The sequence below is a fragment of the Nicotiana tomentosiformis genome, chromosome 1 (genome assembly GCF_000390325.3).
Source record: "Nicotiana tomentosiformis chromosome 1, ASM39032v3, whole genome shotgun sequence".
In the NCBI taxonomy this organism is placed as follows: Eukaryota; Viridiplantae; Streptophyta; class Magnoliopsida; order Solanales; family Solanaceae; genus Nicotiana; species Nicotiana tomentosiformis.
Window position 1 is genome coordinate 51,573,322 of NC_090812.1, and position 19,057 is coordinate 51,592,378.

A 19,057-nucleotide genomic window follows, 5' to 3' on the forward strand; every position below is an offset into this window, starting at 1 on the left:
AAATTATTAATTTAGAACCTAGTAACTTAAGCGCACTAAAATTCTAAATCCATAAACTTTAAATCTTGATTCCGACTCTGATTGAACTGCTTATGGATTTCACATTCACATGGAATTGCTTTCTTATATATAGCTAGGCACGCACATCATGGAATCGTTCAATATTGTATCTATAAAATGTGAAAAAAAAATCGACTATGTTTTGTAATGCTTCTTATAACAAACAAAGAAACTATGTAAATTCGTCCACCAAAACCGACCGAAATCGGTCGAAAATTGATAAAAATCGACCAATTTTTGACCGCTTGTAATTAATCGAAAAAATAATGGTCGCTAACGTGTACCGACCGAAGTAGGTCGGTTTATTCAAAGTGTTGACTAACTGTCAAACTTCAATTACCGATCGATTTCGGTCGGGATTTTTAATAAATAATAAATTTATTTAAATAAATAATTTATTTATAAATTGTAATAAATAAAAAATGTAGAGTGCATGTCACCACCCGAAATTTTCCACCGACGGGACCGTGAAGGCGCATAACATTTCACTTTGCTAGACAAGCCAACGTTAGAGAATCATTAACTAATTTTTTATTACCATTCAGTAATTAATATTAATTAACTAAGATGAAATATATTAAGTGCGGAATATCATAAAATTGTATTAATTACTACCACCCGGATCTGGAGTCACAATTCACGAGCATTCTAGAATTTACTACAAGTAATAGTCTGAAAAAAATACAACTGTCTAAATGAAAGAAAACAGTAGGACATAAAAAGATAGACAGAGACTTTAAGGTATGTGAACGCCGACAGATCTACCTTGAGTCTCCGGACAATGGGTCAATAGCAAATCTCGATCAACCTGAGCCGGTATCAAAATCTGCACATAAAGTGCAGAGTGCAGCATCAGTACAACCGACCCCATGTACTGGTAAGTGTCGAGCCTAACCTCGACGAAGTAGCACCTACAATCAACATATACAATTTAACAGTGTATACGCAAATAACAAGAATGAAGAACTAAATATGAAATGTCGGGAGGGGAGACATACTAAGGGGAATACAGATAAAGAACTACAACAGAATGATCACCGGAGCAGTCAATATACCATGAATCAATAGGAATAATGAATACAGTAAAGAAAAATGCACGGCATTTCCCTTTGTGCTTTTACTCTCAATCTCACCATAAAATTAATAGAAACGGCACGGCATCACCCTTCGTGCTTTTACTCTCATATCATGGCACGGCATCACCCTTCGTGCATTAACACTCACAATATGGCACGACATCACCCTTCGTGCATTAGCACTCACAATATGGCACGGCATCACCCTTCGTGCATTAACACTCTCCCTTACCATAATGCAATGCATAAATAACAACATGGAGATAGAATAATAAGTACAAACCTTACTTCAACATTTAGTTCCATAATATCAATCTCAACTTTGAAATAAAAACTCAATTATTACCAGAAAATTCCGTAAACATGATAAGAACGATAATTTGAACAGCACCAGTATAACACTTAGCAATTTGGCATAGGAATAAGACAATATAAGAAAAACAGAGAAACATGAAAAACAAGAAAATTGGCGGCGCATAAGTACTCGTCACCTCACATATACGCCGCTCACATGAATTTCACTTAGCAAATAATCTAAGGTTCCTAATTCCCTCAAGTCAGAGTTAGACACAACACTTACTTTGCTCTGAAGGCCACTTAATTCTCAATCACAGCTTTTCCTTTGAAATTCACCTCCAAACCACTCGTATCTATTCAAAAATGACTCAATAATATCAAATTTTGCTAAAGGAATCAATTACATTGCATAAATTTAGATTTTCTAAATTTTTCTCCAAAAAGTCAAAAATCGACCCCGGGCTCGCTTGGTCAAAACCGAGGTTCGGACCAAATTCCATTTACCCATTCACCCCCGAGCCCGAATATATAATTAATTTTGGAATCCGACCTCAAATTGAGGTCTAAATCCCCAAATTTCCGAAATCCCTACTCTCTACCCAAAACCCCTAATTCTACCGTGAAAACCTTAGATTTTTGGTTGAAATCTTGTAAAATGTAGTGAAAGATTGAAAGAAACCAGTTTAGAATCACTTACCTAAGATTTGGGGAAGAGATGGTCTTTGAAAAATCGCCTCTTGTGTTTTAGGTCTTGAAAATTTAGGAAGTGAATGAAAATTCCCGTCCAAAAATCATTTTGTTCAGCTGCAGACGTCGCATTTGCGACCTGAGCTTCGCAAATGCGAAGCTCGCGATTGCGAAGGGACTATTGCAATTGCGAAGCCTTCACAATCCCACTACCCTTCGCAAATGCGAGGAAAGTATCGCAATTGCGATCACTGACCTCGCAAATGTGGACAAAATATCGCATTTGCGATCTATACCCCTCCCAGACTCCCTTCGCAAATGCGAAGAAAAGTTCGCAATTGCGAACACAGGCTGGCCCAGCTTCTCTTCGCATTTGCGATGAGAAGTTTGCAAATGCGACCTCAACAATGATCGCAAATGCCAACCATGACCTCGCATTTGCGAGGTCTGAGGCCTACAACACAGCTGAAGCACACTAGCTATTTTTTTCTAAGTCCAAATCACTCTGTAACCTATACAAAACTCACCCGAGCCCTCGGGGCTCCAAACCAAACATGCACGCAAGTCAAAAAGCATCATACGAACTTGCTCGCGCGATCAAATAGCCAAAATAATACCTAGAACTACGAATTTAGTACCAAATCAAATGAAATTCTTAAGAACACTATTAAATTTCTATTTTCTCAACTGGACGTCCGAATCACGTCAAATCAACTCCGTTTCTCACCATATTTCACAGACAAGTCTTAAATATCATAATTAACCTGTACCGGGCTCCGAAATCAAAATACAGACCCGATACTAACATTGACAAATATAAATTAATTTTAAAAACAAATAATTTTCAGGTTTTTAAGTTTCATCAAAAATTCATAACTCAAGCTAGGGACCTCCGAATTCAATTTCGGACATACGCTCAGGTCCCATAATTCGATACGGACCTACTGGGACTATCAAAATATGGATACGGGCCCGTTTACCAAATATATTAACCGAAGTCAACTAAAATTAATTTTTAAGGCAAAAATTCTTATTTTCATTAATTTTCAACATAAAAGCTTTCTAGAAACCTGCCCGGACTGCGCACGCAAATCGAGGAGGGTAAAAATAAGATTTTTAAGGCTTAAGATCATAGATTCGAGTTCTAAAACATAAGATGACCTTTTGGGTCATCACAATGCAAAATACAAACATTGGCTAATAAAATTCTTGTTTACTTTGATATTATACATAACTCCATGCATATTTTTGTTTATCATATTATTTAGTAGGTAATTAAAAGAGATTATTTACAATAAATGTGGATTAGTAAATAATTCAAAAGGGTTGATATTGTGACAATAATTTTACCTTAGAATACAAACCTCACATTGCCATTTATTAAGTACATAATTGAACTCAGGGTGGAGCTAGCATGCGGAATATGTGTTCGACCGAACTCAGTTTTTTGGTTCAAATATTGTATTTGTTTTAAAAAATTTATTAATATGCACAGATTATTAATTTAGAACCTAGTAACTTAAGCGCACTAAAATTCTGAATCCATAAACTTAAAATCTTGATTCCGACTCTGATTGAACTGCTCATGGATTTCACATTCACATGGAAGTGCTTTCTTATATATAGCTAGGCACACACATCATGGAATCGTTCAATATTGCATCTATAAAATGTGGAAAAAAAAATCGACTATGTTTTGTAATGCTTCTTATAACAAACAATGAAACTGTGTAAATTCGTCTACCAAAACTGACCGAAATCGATCGAAAATTGATAAAAATCGATTAATTTCCGACCGCTTTTAATTATTCGAAAAAATAATGGTCGCTAACGTGTACCGACCAAAGTCGGTCGGTTTATTTAAAGTGTTGACTGACTGTCAAACTTTAATTACCGACCGAAATCGGTCGGTACTAATTAATTTTTTTTTAATTTTTAAATACCGACCGAAATCGATCAGTATTTTAAATAAATAATAATTTTATTTATTGATAAATCATAGTATTGTAGTACAGGTTTGTAACTTTATCTAAGAGCTAGCTTGGGATTAAACTACATATATTATCTAGCAAATATATCCTTTAACTAACAGAAATTGATAGTATCGAGATCGACATCTTCCGGGGAAGCCCACAAAGTAGCATGTTGATGGTCTTCGACTTGGTATTCCATATTCTCTTGATCATCCTTTGCTATAATATCATTCGACATTATTATTCCATTGTCTTCAGTTTGAACATCTTCTGATTGCATAACGGAATCAATATATTCTTCAAGTAAATGGACTTGGCCTTCATCTCCCTGATCTACGCAATATTGAACATTCTCATCATCCACGCCATTAACAATATCCTCTGGGGAGCCCAACAAACCAAGTACATGGTCTCTAACTTGATCTCCCTCTACATATTGGATAATATTATTCTCTTGATCATCCTTTGCTATAGTACCACTCGATCTTATTCCATTGTCTTCAACTTGAACATCTTCTTGCAGCACGGACTTGATAAATTCTTCAATTTCTCTCATCTTCTCATCATTAACTACCTCCTCAATATTGTTTCCATTTTTCTTGTCACCAGGTTTGCCTTTCTTCTTGATCTTACAAATTACGAAACCTTTGTTCTTAGTCTCCCTAGCAACGAGATAACGATCAAACAAAGAGTACTCAGCCATCAACCACTCGCCATTCACGTTGTTTGACGATTTATTAGCGGGGATGTACTTCAAACTTTTCACGTAGCCCATGAGTCTCCCTTTATCATCAAACACATCTCGACCTTTGTTTTGAAGCTTCCAAGTGCCCTTCCCAACAGTTCTTGAAACTCTTTTCCACGTAGGTTTCTCTTTCTTTTGCGGAGTTATGAAGTAACGAGTGTTGTTGTTGTTGTTGTTTCCCCTATCATAAGCTTCGAAAATCTGCCATGGCTCCTTGTCGGCGTAGAGATCCGCCACTTGCATGAGTTCATTCTGAAAGGGAAGTGGCTCGTCTCTCACAAACCCTACTAGATACTTGAGCACTTCCCTGCCCGTCGGATGAAAGCGATGACCCATCGAACGAGAAAAACACTTAGCCTGAGAATACTCCATTAACAGTAGTACTGACGCGAAGAAACAAGCTAAAATATTGTTATCTGACGAATATATGAGTAAGAAAGAAATAGTAGACTGGCGAAAACCCTAGTACGTACGTTGTTACTGATGATCGATCAACAACGGATACAGTTACTAGCTATGAATTGATGGGTGAGTTTTGAGGTACTCTATATTTATAGCTATATGGGGCGTGGAATTGAATATATAGCGTATTTTTCAATGCATGATTTATTTCTTTATTTCTTTTAGGGTTTTACGTGGAAGTTGTTGATTGGATGGGATATGTGGAGAAGGATCGTGATCCCATATATACTTTCCTTACTTTATGATATTTTCCCGTCTTTTTCTTTATAACTAGCATATATAATTACTTAAATGTACTAGCTTTTCTTATTTCCTTTATCTATTTTGTGGCTCGTCCACTATTTTTTTTTTTATTTGGAATGTGATATTATAGAGTGTATTACTCAAATGGTCACCCAACTACTTGAAATTATCTACTAAAGTCATTTTTCTTTCGTTTGTAACAGAAAAATCATTTAATTATGCCGATAGCAATCAAAAGATCACTCAACTAGATTTTTCAAACTTTTGATTGCCAAATACTCATTTTACCCTCTAAATTATCAACTTTTATCTTCTTCTTTTTTACTTTAAATATTATAATTTTTTAATTTACATTGTGGACTTACTTATAGAACAAATTAATTGTATTATAAAGTTAAAAAAAACAAAAATAGTACTTTAAGACTTTGCAGCAACAACACCTAGGTGGCCCTGTAATTCCAAATCTAGAAATTATGTCATCTGTGGGTACTTTCTTATGAATTATGTTGCGAAAACCAAATGTATATAGTGTGAATGAGTCACAACTATTATACCAAAAATTATGACAACCACTAAATAATAAACAAGACAATAAGACAACAATAAAAGAATACCAGAATTTACGAGGTTCAGCCAATTATGCCTACTTCCTCGGACACAATCAATATTTTATTCCACTCCAAAATTACAAGTGAAATAATACTAAAGAGAAAAGATACAAATGCCTTAAGAAGATAAAAATGCAAATGAGAGGTGTGTTTAAATCCTAAACATTAGGTCTCCTTTTATAGGGTGAAATTTCCATTCAAAATTCCACTGATGTGGGACTTTTGACAATTTCAACAAATCTCCACCTTGGCAAAATTCCACATCTTCAATTTTCTCTCAATAACAAATTTTGGTTGTGTCTTCATCTTCAATCTTTAGTGTTCAATAATGTTGATCAAATCCAAACAATGTTGAAACTTGATCGCAGTCACCACTTTTGTCAGCATATCAGCAGGGTTCTCCGTAGTATGAATTTTCTTCATCGTGACTCCACATTCTTCTATGATTTCTCGTAGGAAATGATATCGAACATCAATGTGCTTCGTCCTTGCATGATAAACTTGGTTCTTCGCTAATTGAATAGCACTTTGACTATCACAAAAAATTGTAATATTTTTTGTTCAATACCACGCTCCTTTAGCAACCCCTGAAGCCAAATTGCCTCCTTTAAAGCCTCTGTAATAGCCATGTACTCTGCCTCTGTTGTAGACAAAGCAACTGTTGACTGTAAAGTAGACTTCTAACTAACTGGTGCCTTTGCAAAAGTAAACACATAACCAGTAGTTGACCTTCGTTTGTCCAGATCACCCGCAAAATCTGAGTCACAATATCCAACTACAGACCGATTGCCTTCCTGCTCAAAAACTAACCCAACATCTACAGTACTATGAATATACCGTAGAATCCATTTCACAGCTTGCCAATGCTCCTTTCCTGGATTATGCATATATCTGCTAATAACTCCAACGGCTTGTGATATGTCAGATCTCGTACAAACCATTGCATACATCAAGCTACCAACAGCATTTGCGTATGGTACCCTTGACATATACTCCTGTTCAGTTTCATCCTTTGGCGACATAGTAGTACTTAGCTTAAAATGGGGAGCAAGTGGCGTACTAATTGGCTTAGTCTTCTTATCTATGCCAAAACGCTGTAGTACTCTCTTCAAATATTCTTTCTGAGATAAACAGAGTTTCTTTGAACGTCTATCTCTTATTATCTCCATGACAAGAATTTTCTTTGCCTCACCCAGATCCTTCATCTCGAACTCCTCCTTCAGTTGAATCTTCAACTTATCAATTTCTTCCGAATTCTTGGAAGTTATCAACATATCATCAATATATATGAGAAGATATACAAAGGAACCATCATTAAGTTTGCGCAAATACACACAATGATCGTATTTGCTTCTCTTGTACCCTTGCCGCAATATAAACTTGTCAAATCACTTGTACCATTGTCTAGAAGATTGTTTCAATCCGTACAACGATTTTTTAAGTTTGCATACCATATTTTCTTTTCCAGCAACTTTGAATCCTTCTGGCTGATTCATGTAGATTTTCTCCTCCAAGTTTCCATGTAAAAATGCAGTTTTTACATCCATCTGAACTAGTTCCAAATCCAACTGTGCTACCAAAGCCAACATAATTCTAATGGAGGAATGTTTTAAAACTGGAAAAAATACTTCATTGTAATCAATTCCCTCCTTCTGAGCATATCCTTTGGCCACCAATCTTGCTTTGTAGCGAACATCTTCTTGGTTAGGAAATTCTTCTTTCTTTGCAAATACCCATTTGCACCCAATTGTTTTCTTTCCCTTCGGGAGATTGGCCAATTTCCATGTATGATTCTGATGAAGGGACTGCATTTCTTCATTCATGGCAATCCTCCACTTATCTTCTTCTGAACTTTGGATTGCGTCTTTATAAGTGGTAGGAATACCATCAGCTACAATTGAGGTTGCGCAAGCAACCGTCTCTATGAGACGAACAGGTTTTGTTATTGTCCTTTTTGGCCTGCTGGTTGCTATTGATTCAAGTTGTTGTCGAGATTCCTAAGTTGGAATCTCCCTCTCTACTGGCTCTTCTTCCAGAGGGTAATCTTCATGAGTTTCCTCCTCTGCTTCTTGTGTAGGAAAAATAAATTTTCCCTCAAACTCCACCTGCTTTGATGCACCACCAGTTTGTTTGACATCTTCAACTGTCACCTTATCTGTTATGGCAGATTCATCAAAGGTAACATCTCTGCTGAATATAATATTCCTTGTCTCTGGACACCATAAGCGGTATCCTTTGACTCCAGAAGTAATCCCCATAAATATAGCCTTCTTTGCTCTCGGATCCAATTTTGACTCTTTCACATAATAGTATGCAATTGAGCCAAACACGTGCAAAAAGTCATAATCTACAGCAGGTTTTCCATACCATTTTTCAAATGGTGTCTTGCCATCAATAGCAGCAGATGGTAGACGATTAATTAGGTGGCATGCATATGTAATTGCCTCAGCCCAAAATTCTTTGCCCAAGCCAGCATTGGACAACATACACCGTACCTTCTCCAGTAAAGTCCGGTTCATACGTTCTGCCACTCCATTCTGTTGTGGTGTATGTCTGACAGTGAAGTGTCGGACGATGCCATCATTTTCACAGACCTTATTGAAATGATCATTTTTGTATTCACCTCCATTGTCTGTGCGAATACACTTGATCCTCCTGCCTGTTTGATTCTCCACCATCGTCTTCCATTTGAGAAAAATTCCCAACACTTCATCTTTCCTCTTCATTGTATACACCCACACTCTTCGGGAAAAATCATCAACAAAGGTTACAAAATAGTGCTTCCCACCCAATGAAGGTGTTTTAGAAGAACCCCAAACATCAGAGTGTACATAATCCAAAATGCCTTTAGTATTATGGATCGCTGTACCAAATTTAACCCTTGTCTGTTTCCCTTTGACACAATGCTCGCAAAACTCCAAGTTGCAAGTCTTTACGCCTTTTAAAAATCTTTGATTAGATAGAGCTTTCAAGGATTTCCCTCCAGCATGTCCCAAGCGCATGTGCCATAGCCTGGTTGCTTCTGCCTCTTTGTCATCACTGGATGTCACTGTTGCTATCCCAATAACTGTACTACCACGATAGCGGTACATGTTGTTGTTCTTCCGATTGGCCTTCATTACCACTAGTGTACCGGAGCATATTCTCATCACTCCATTTTCTGCAATGATTTTGAACCCTTTTGATTCTAGGGCTCCCACAAAGATGAGATTCTTCTTCAAACCCGGTACATATCGAACATCTGTTAATGTTCTGATCATTCCATCATGGCTTCTTAATCTTATTGAACCAATGCAATATGAGGTAAGAGGGCTGTTATCCGTTGTGTGGATGACTCCATATTCTCCTTGAAAATTCACGAACCAGTCCTCTTTGGGACACATATGATAGATACAAGCCGAGTCCATCAACCATATGTCTGATGATGTTGATAACTCTGTTGTAACTAATGAGAAGTCTGAATCATCACAATCAGCTACATTTGAATCCATAATGGCCTTTCCATTGTTATGTCTGGCCTTATTCTTCAACTTCGGACAGTCTTTCTTCCAGTGCCCATTTTCTCGACAAAAGGCACATTCATCTTTGCTGGGTCTAGATCTCGACTTGGATCTTCCCTTCTTAGTCCTCGTTTGATTTTGAAAACGACCCCTCACAATTAGTGCTTCTCCTTCTCCGCCCTTCTGTTTTTCTCCCTTTCTTTGTTCATAGCTGTACAAAGCCGAACAAACTTCTCTGAGAGAAATTTCGTCATTTCCATGGAGTAGAGTAGTTTCAAGGTGCTCGTACTCATTAGGAAGTGACCCCAACAACATCAAGGCCAAGTCACCATCATCAAAAGTTGCATCCATATTTTGCAAATCTGTGACCAACTTATTGAAACTGGTGATATGTTCATTCATTGTCGTACCAGGAATATAGGTGAAGCGAAAAAGTCTCTTCTTCATGTACAATTTATTTTGACTGTTTTTCTTCAAAAATTTATCCTCCAGTGCTTTCCATAATTTACTTGCAGAAGCTTCCTTTGTGTATGGATATTTCTGCTCTCTAGCAAGGTAGGATCGAATGGTACCGCAAGCAACACGATTGATAATTTTCCAATCTTCTTCTCCAATAACATCTGGCTTCTTTTCTTCAATGGCAAGATCTAGCCCTTGTTGAAAAAGAACATCTAGAACCTCGCCTTGCCACATCCCAAAATGTCCTGACCCGTCAAAAATTTCTACCGTAAATTTCGCATTCGACACAATTCTTGTCATAAGTGAAGATGCCAACGATGGCGTATTATTGACACTTGATGTAGATTCTTCTTGTTTATTGTCTTCCATTTTGACACAAATATTATTTAGTAGCTGACGACACAAATCAAGATTATTTCCTTTCTGGTGTGGAAGATCAGACTAAGCTGCAACCACAGAGCATACTCAGACAGAACCTTGACTCAGTTACCAAGATAGATCTTTTCTGATGTGGAAGATCAGACTATGCTGCAACCACAGAGCATACTTAGACAGTACCTTGGCTCTGATACCAATTGTTGCGGAAGCCAAATGTATATAGTGTGAATGAGTCACAACTACTATACCAAAAATTATGACAACCACTAAATAATAAACAAGACAATAAGACAACAATAAAAGAACACCAGAATTTACGAGGTTCGGCCAATTATGCCTACTTCCTTGGACACAATCAATATTTTATTCCACTCTAAAATTACAAGTGAAATAATACTAAAGAGAGAAGATACAAATGTCTTAAAAAGATAAAAAAGCAAATGAGAGGTGTGTTTAAATCCTAAACATTAGGCCTCCTTTTATAGGGTAAAATTCCCATTCAAAATTGTCATCCACCGATATGGGACTTTTGACAATTTCAACAAATTAACTCCATGTCATGAAAGATATCTTAAAAGTAGTCTCTCAGCTCTTAACTTTTATGGAAAGAACAAAGTATGCATTATCTCTAGTTGAATCTATAGCCCACGTTGTGAGAACGAGAACACTGGGACCATCCCAAAACTCATTTGATGGAAATCCCCAAATACAAAAAAAATAAAAACTCAAAACTGATGGCGTATCCCAGGTTAATCAGAGTTTAGAACTTGACGAGTACATTAAAACTTTTTAGTTCAAATCTATATTTATTAAAATTCACCAAAAATTATGAGTTCAGATCGTATGCGGGGGTACAAGTAGAGTATATTAAGACATACGATTAAAGACTGAAAAGCCATATGCGAAAAAATTGACAAAATAATAAATAAGGAAGGAGGAATGCATCCTTTAATTTAAAAAGTAGTGGTACATACAAAAATATGGACATTATTTTTAATTCAAACATTGCAACTTATGTCTAACTTTATCTATACATGTTTTCGGTACATGTATAAGAGTCAGACGCCAAAATATTAAGTTTCGTCGAACCCGCCAAACCAATAGTTGGATTAGGCAATGCTCAAAAAGAGGTGACTTCCTTTCTATAAAAGAAGAGACCAGAGGGTCCATCATTTGGCAACAAGGCAAGCTTCACCAAGCTTTCAGCACCTTCTTCAGCAGTTAAGCTCCTAGTATTGCAGTTCACATCTGTTTTGCAAAAGCCAGGACACACACAATTTATCCGAAAATTCGGATATTTCGTAGCTAAAACCCTTGTGTAAGCAATTAGGGATGCTTTCGAGACTTTATAAGCTGAGAAGTAAATTGGCCATCCTTTGGCTTCTATTGATTTCTCTCTAAAATCTTTAAGAAATTCATTCAACACTTCATCCACCCTTTCTTCTGTCAGGCTTTTAGCATCACTTAGCATTCCTATAGCCCATTCGTTACACAATAGCTGTAGAATAGCAGAAAACAGTTTGGAGTAGAGGCGGTAAAAGTAACCCAAACCCATTTGACCCGTCCAACCCGTCAAGTTTTAGTGGGTTGAGCATGAGCTACTTTAATGATGGGCTAAGTTTGGGCACAACCCAACTAAGCCCATTTATTTTCAGTAGCCCAAATTAGCCCACGATTTATTACTTTTACTATTAGGCATGAATTGACATTTATTTCAAAACATAAGACAAGAATCAACAGGAAAAAAAGAAAAAAAAATTCATCATCATAAACCATTGCAGAATGATATTTACGAAAAAAATAAATAAAAAATATTGTTATATATGTGAGGACAAGAGTGGATTGCTCTAGTGGTAAGTACCCTCCACTTCCAACCAAGAGGTTGTGAGTTCGAATCACCCCAAGAGCAAGGTTGGGGAGTTCTTGGAGGGAGGGAGCCGAGGGTCTATCGGAAACAACCTCTCTACCCCAGGGTAGGGGTAAGGTCTGCATACACATTACTCTCCCCAGACCCCACTAGTGGAATTATATTGGGTTGTTGTTGTTGTTGTTGTTGTTGTTGTTGTTATATATGTGAGAATATTTTATAATGTTTATTTAAAAGTTGAGGTTATTGCAAAGATTTGCATCAATATGGGCGAGTTGGGTTACAACCATCGTGACCGGTCCATCTTAACCAAAGTAAACTTTAAGCAGAATTGGACAATGACTCATTTAATGAGTCAGTGCCCAAATACAAACCAAATAACTCATTTGCCCGTTCTACTATCGGTATATAGAAGTTAACCTCAACATAATTTAGAGGGTACACATATTATGATATATACAGTTATGATTTCATTACCTTTTAACTTCCCCAAGAAAGAAGCGACACTAACAATTCTTGGGGAATTAGAGAGCTGAAGGAGGGGAATAAATGCTTCAATCATTCTTTTTGCACCATAGAAGTTTGTCTCTAGGCATTGTTTTGTCAACTCATAATCTGTAACAATACGCTCAATACCTGCAATTGATTTCTTAATACCACCCTCTTCCTGCATAATTATTACTCCAATTTGTTACTATTTCTTTGAATATATGTATATGTAACATAAAATGACTAAAAAGTTATCAAAGAGATCACCATTGATTGTGTTTCTAATTAATTTAGGATAACATATTAGAATTGGACTATATATCTTACCCCATTTTCAGCAGAAATGGTTACGAAATCTCCTTCTATGCACATGAGTTTTTTTTAGGAGTATGCACATGAGTTTTTTTTTTAAAACCATTTGTTGCTCAAAATCTACTGACAGGCGAATTTGGATTCCACACTCATCAATTAAGGGATAAATTAAAGCATTTCCTACAAAAAAAAAAAAAAATTCAAAATTCAAAATCAAGATCCCTAATTAAGGACGGAAAGATCCAACTATCTCACCACAACCTCCTCCGTTAGTATACACTATACACCAAGAGATTAAAACCAAAACTAATTAAGTAGCACTAAATTATTTTCCATCATGACTATCTTGCTGAGACAATCTATAGCACTGAAGAAAGATGTAGAAAAATAAAAAAAATATTAATCCTATATATTACAATTTCAATGTTAAGTACGACGCTTTATTTATATTTTATTTCACTAATTTGTGGGAGAGTTTAGTAATTATATTTTGATATATTTACACTATCATCATAAAAACAAGTACAAGTAATTCCTATAGCAACCATAAGTTACCTTTTTTTGTAGATCTCAAGGAGCCACCTAACAAGTGATGGTAGGAAAAAAATGTTAATCCTAAATAAATTAAATTGCATGTGACTGTTCACCAACTTTTGTAGATCTCAAGGAGCCCACACCTTTTTCACCTCGTCAGCCTTTCTTTCTTTGGTACTGAATACTCCCCTCATCTCGTATTATCACTCGTGAGTCGTGACTAGTGGTTACTAAAAAATAGTCTGTTTCAAATTATTTGTTATTTTAAAATTTTAAGATAAATTTTTTTTTTTTTTTTTTTTACACTTAGTAATAATTATTTTAATAATTTTGTTCGAATATCAATAAAAAAAGATTAAATATTAAGACATGAATAAGAGTAAAGTAATCAAAATCTCATCCTAATTAATTTTTTTTTAAGGGATGTATAAAAGAGAATCATGACAGATAATATGAGACGGAGGGAGTATTCATTTCGGTCTAAAATAAATGACCTTTTAATCTTTGACACACCCCTTAAAAAAATATTAACCTAAAAAAAATATTTTAACTAAATTATTTTTAATTAAAATTTATATATTATTAACTTGACACATCATAATATGTAAATAACGGTAAATTTTAAAAATTAAAATTAATTCATTCTTGGTTATGTAAAAGGGACACTTATTTTGATTTACTTATTTTGAACCAAAATAAAAAGACCAAAACATCTATAAAAGAGAAGTCCACAAGAGAAGAAATACTAGCTGGATCCATAACATCAAGTTGATGAAACAAAATCTGATCATCGTACTCCTCTTTGAGCTTCTCAAGAGCTTCAATTCCTCTCTTTTCATCCCTTGCTGTCAACACTACCACTACTCCTTCCTTTGCAGCTAGTAGTTTCCTGCATGTTTCATATCCTATTCCTTTGTTTCCCCCTGTCACCACTGCATGCCTGATCATACAACTTATAAAATTACTACTCCATGTTTTTCTTAAAGAAGATTTACCTATAATTACCTAATAACAGTAGTGAACAAATTTTTACGATCAGTGCATAAAACTTGTATTTATACATACAAGGTTTGTAAATACCATGTATTCTCGTGGCTGGTGGTTTTTTCTGCCATTTTTGCTATATTCACTATTCAGTTTTTTGGGTCTAAGCAGGCTTATCTATCAGTGTATGTATTGCGTTTGCTAGAAATAGTCTAAGGTGCTCATTGAAATCTGGGAAGACGGAATTATATAATACGGTAATGGAGAAAATCAAGGAGGCTATAATTTATTTTTATTTTTTATATAATATGTTAGTCTTATCCCCTGTGTTTAGTGCCGGTTCAACCATTATGTGGACAAGAACTGAAGAAAGCATGTTTTTTTTGCTTAGCTATAATTCAACAAGCTATAATTCAACTTGCTTAGCTACCAATTTCAAAATGTTAGTCTGCGTTTCCACTTGTTTTCTTTTTTAGTGAGTGTATTGTAAATATAAAATATTTATTTCTCTGGTATATAATTCAACTAGTACGACAATTTAGGATGTCACTGAATTATAAGGGACAATTTGGAAAAAATTTACTTGTTCACATTTTCATCAATGAAAAGACAAGAAATGATTATAAAACAAAGAAGACTCCCAAGGAAATTGATTGTGATTTGTTTAACAGAATAGTATACAATATTTGAAATATAATTTGCTTTCTTTTTGGGTTCTTCAGAAAACTTAACTCATCAAACAACTGAAAGATAATGTTCAAATATTGATTTGTTCTTTGAATAAAATCAATAGTTTTCTAGTGCCTTATGAAGTTCCAAGATTTGGAGAAGAGACAGCTAATGGCAATTTCAGACAGAAATTTTAAGGGCAATTCATTCTTTGAGTCTTTTATTCACCCTATATTTTCACTGTTAAAACTTAAAACCAAGGATTATTTTAGATGCTAACTGCCTACATGAAATGGTATTTCATACAACATACATTAATGCATATCACTGAAGATTATTACATGCTAGTCTAACATGTATATCATTAGCTACACGGATACAATGAACAACATACTCTCATTCGAATGATGAAACTTCTTTCCGATCAAAGAACAAACCAGAAGGGCCATCATCCGGCTGCAGAGCTAGCCTTACAGGACTCTCCGCGCCTTCTTCAATTGACAATATCCCGCGATTGTAACTGAGATCTGTTTTCACAAAACCAGGGCAAACACAATTGATCTGTATAGACGGATACTTCTTTGCCATGACACTCGTGTAAGCGTTCACGGCTGCTTTAGAGAGTATATAGGCTGACATGAAAGAAGGCCACCCCTTGGCTTGAAGGGTATCTTCTTTATAGTCCTTTAGATATTGAGCTATCACCACTTCTATCTTCTCTTCTGTGAGGTTATCACTGTCACTTAATACTCCTTTAGCCCATTCATGTTTCAACTTCTGGAAATGCAATTAGAGAATTTCAGTCAGCTACTCATAGAGATTATCCAATTACCAACATCGGGGTACTGACACTTAGGAAAACATGACAAACTTGTCACCACATGAAAAAGAAGATTGAAACTAACAAGCTGCTTGGAAACAGCCTCTTGCAGAAATGCAGGGTAAGACTGCGTACAATAGACCCCTGTGGTTCGGCCCTTCCCCGGGCCCCCCCGCATAGCGGGAGCTTAGTGCTCCGGGCTGCCCTTTTAAACTATCAAGCTTCATAAATATCCTAGCTTACTTACATTACATTAAGTTTCTTGTGTTTGTTAACATATTATGCAGACAAAGATACCCTTTATCATTTAAAGACAAAAGGAAAATCGACAAGAATAAGGTCAGATCATGATTTATATACAACAAAATCAGTCTAACACTACTACTATTAGGATTTCCTCGGATTTTCTTCATTTTTGTTGCTAGTAGAGTGAAAGATTAAGTCTTTAAGTTAAAGGCAGGAGAACATAATGTAGAAAATCAATAAATTGATGAGAACAAAGGTGTAGTTAACGGCAAGATTTCAGTAATCTATGATTTTTCCAATCTAAAAAGAATAGATGGCATATGCATTGGATTCTCTAAAAAAGACAATTAAAGGCAGAATTGTGTAGTTCTAAACGTTTTAATCATAGTTTTACTTCAGAATTTATCATTCCTATGGGCCAAGCATGTATAGGCCAAAAACCTTAAAAGTTAAATCACGCCAAACGGAAAAAATGCAGCTATGTTGATGTATTAAAATTTCAAAAAACTCTGAAAGATAAGAGTAGGGATGTAGAGATACTTCAGTAGATTAGACCTTCCATTCCAAGAGGAGAAGAGTTGCCAGGTTAATACCTTTAGCCTTCCCATAGAGGAAGAAACATTCACAATCCTCGGCGAGTTAGATAATTGGAGCAGTGGAATAAACGCTTCAGTCATTCTCTTCACACCATAGTAGTTTGTTTCAAGACATTCCTCTGCTAATTCATATGTCTGAATCAATATGTTATTCCAATTGACTTGAGATCCTCCTGTCTATAGCAGAGAGAATGACAAATTAAAGAGTACAAAAGATGAAGTCTAAAGCCAAGGATTTCAATTGATTACACGTCAAAAGGTGAATTTTCCAGAAACAGAGAGTTATGGCTACTGATTGTGCCACTTGATAGTCGAATCTAAAGATTTCGAGATAAAGCAGGACTTGTTCTGGTTTTTTAACTACAGCAGAAACCTCAAGCCATTTTCATGGTTAACTAACTCTATATCCAAATCAAGTTGCACATATAATTTCTAATCAAGCATCTAGCATAAAAGAATGGTCTACTAGTTAATTTGAGGGCTGTCTAATTATGATAAATCCTCTGGGGTTGTGGGGTTGTAAATTCTCTGACGTGTTATAAAACATACATATATGAGTTTACGTTTCTATGCACTAACGGCAATTATAAACACATGTAAGTTATGCTATAAGGTAATTACTGGTAATTCTTTTTGAAGCATCAATCCGAAACTTACACAATCAGGCCACAGTTATAAAGTAATTAACAGCTAATCTCTACAATGAACATTAATTGATGACCTAGTAAAAACGGTAACAAACCTATACTACACTGATTGTCAGTGTGCCAGTATATATATAACCTGATACTTATCATGTAGTAACCAACTGTCTTGTATTAAGACACAATTAATCGATAGATTAAGTCTAGTTAAAAGGACTTACCCCACTGGACTCTTGTGTAGCTCTAAGGGCATCAGCATCTGCAGTGACTCCACCAATTCCTGCATTGTTCACCTGAAAATACCCACAGCTCTATCACTTAGCAAATTATTTTGATCATAAACAAGAAATTAAAATCAAGAACATAGCTATGCTTCTTACCAAGATATCAAGCCTGCCAAATTGAGTCTTAATGAATTCAGCCAAAGAAGCAATAGTGGAAGGATCCATAACATCAAGCTGTTGAAACACCAAATTTTCTTTAGCTAAACCAATTAACCCTTTGAGCTTCTCTAGAGCTTCAACCCCTCTCTTCTCATTTCTAGCAGTCAAAACCACAACTACTCCCTGGGAAGCAAGCTGCCTGCATATTGCGAATCCAATCCCTTTGTTTGCCCCTGTAACTACTGCATACCTGCACCATAAATTAATTATAGGTACAGAGTAAAAACAAATAAAATAATTGTATTTGCAAATGCTAAAGGAAGAAATTCAGTACTTTGTGGCTCGGCCTCTGATTTCTTCTGTCATTTAGAATAGCTTTAGTTGTGGTTTGAAGAAAGCCAAACCAATTAAAATCATGCACAACCCCCTAAACTTATCCGGGTTTTCGTTTTAGACACCTTATCTACTCAAAATTTGAACCAATTAGACACTTTTTTGATAACCAGCAAAAAACTAGAGAGTGTGTAATACACTCGTCAATGATGTGGCAAATTGACGAATTAACTGATGACATTTGGTATTTGGGTCCAAAATAATAATTAATAAAATGAATTATGAGGAAAAAACAAAAACAAAAACTATTTTTAAGAGGAAAAAAGAAAAAGAAAAACAATAACCCCACCCACCCACCCAGACCCTCCTTTCCATATATATATACACTAGTTCTTAGTGTATACCAAGTTAAGTACAAACTTTTTAAAGTGGCACAAAATTACATTAAAATGAGTGCGCATAACAAATCGTAAAGGAAAACAATACAAGCTCAATAATGAATGGTAAACTTACTCGAAAAACTTTGACAGTTGAAAACATAATGATAATGTTGTATGAAGTTATGAAGTTTTTTTTTGGTAGGTACAATATGTAATAAGAGATTAAATTAAAAGAAATATATATTCAAAAGAACTGCTTCATTGAACAGCTAAAAATATCTATATAGTAAAACATATATAATGAACAAATCT

At 35.5% G+C, this 19,057-nt stretch overlaps 3 protein-coding genes across 5 annotated transcripts; all 3 read right to left on the reverse strand.

The window, feature by feature from the left end:
- Positions 1-730: 730 nt before the first annotated feature.
- On the reverse strand, positions 731-13,257 carry LOC104097951 ((+)-neomenthol dehydrogenase-like). 2 transcript variants are annotated; one of them, XM_070182658.1, is made up of 3 exons: positions 13,172-13,257; positions 12,833-13,022; positions 731-971 (listed from the first exon to the last, which is right to left on the reverse strand). In XM_070182658.1, exons 1-3 carry the CDS (start codon positions 13,214-13,216, stop codon positions 913-915), a joined length of 294 nt encoding a protein of 97 aa, XP_070038759.1. In that variant the 5' UTR covers positions 13,217-13,257; the 3' UTR covers positions 731-912. The 2 variants fall into 2 exon arrangements, 1 of the variants encoding a protein (XP_070038759.1); XR_011410566.1 differs by lacking the exon at positions 731-971 and adding an exon at positions 11,894-11,986.
- On the reverse strand, positions 4,157-5,436 carry LOC138907255 (NAC domain-containing protein 53-like). The gene has a single exon (XM_070197818.1). It carries the CDS (start codon positions 5,208-5,210, stop codon positions 4,206-4,208), a length of 1,005 nt encoding a protein of 334 aa, XP_070053919.1. The 5' UTR covers positions 5,211-5,436; the 3' UTR covers positions 4,157-4,205.
- A 1,271-nt stretch (positions 13,258-14,528) lies between the features above and the next one.
- Positions 14,529-18,524, reverse strand: LOC104103446 ((+)-neomenthol dehydrogenase-like). Of its 2 annotated transcripts, XM_070182650.1 has the most exons (6): positions 18,367-18,524; positions 18,030-18,282; positions 17,871-17,942; positions 17,003-17,182; positions 15,738-16,120; positions 14,529-14,630 (listed from the first exon to the last, which is right to left on the reverse strand). In XM_070182650.1, the coding sequence occupies exons 1-5, from the start codon at positions 18,396-18,398 to the stop codon at positions 15,740-15,742; spliced, it is 918 nt and encodes a 305-aa protein (XP_070038751.1). In that variant the 5' UTR covers positions 18,399-18,524; the 3' UTR covers positions 14,529-14,630; positions 15,738-15,739. The 2 variants fall into 2 exon arrangements, with proteins under 2 accessions (XP_070038751.1, XP_070038748.1); XM_070182647.1 differs by lacking the exon at positions 14,529-14,630 and having other exon boundaries at positions 15,628-16,120.
- Between the last annotated feature and the right edge of the window lie 533 nt (positions 18,525-19,057).

Coding starts and splice junctions, on each gene's coding strand:
- LOC138907255 (XM_070197818.1), bottom strand. CDS start 5,210: ATGGAGTATTCTCAGGCTAAGTGTTTTTCTCGTTCGATGGGTCATCGC.
- LOC104097951 (XM_070182658.1), bottom strand. CDS start 13,216: ATGTGCATAGAAGGAGATTTCGTAACCATTTCTGCTGAAAATGGG. Junction 13,023..13,171: donor CCATTTCTGCTGAAAATGGG/GTAAGATATATA, acceptor ATAATTATGCAG/GAAGAGGGTGGTATTAAGAA. Junction 972..12,832: donor TTTCTTGGGGAAGTTAAAAG/GTAATGAAATCA, acceptor TGTTGATTGTAG/GTGCTACTTCGTCGAGGTTA.
- LOC104103446 (XM_070182650.1), bottom strand. CDS start 18,398: ATGACAGAAGAAATCAGAGGCCGAGCCACAAA. Junction 17,943..18,029: donor TTGGCAGGCTTGATATCTTG/GTAAGAAGCATA, acceptor GGGTATTTTCAG/GTGAACAATGCAGGAATTGG. Junction 17,183..17,870: donor CTACACAAGAGTCCAGTGGG/GTAAGTCCTTTT, acceptor TCTCTGCTATAG/ACAGGAGGATCTCAAGTCAA.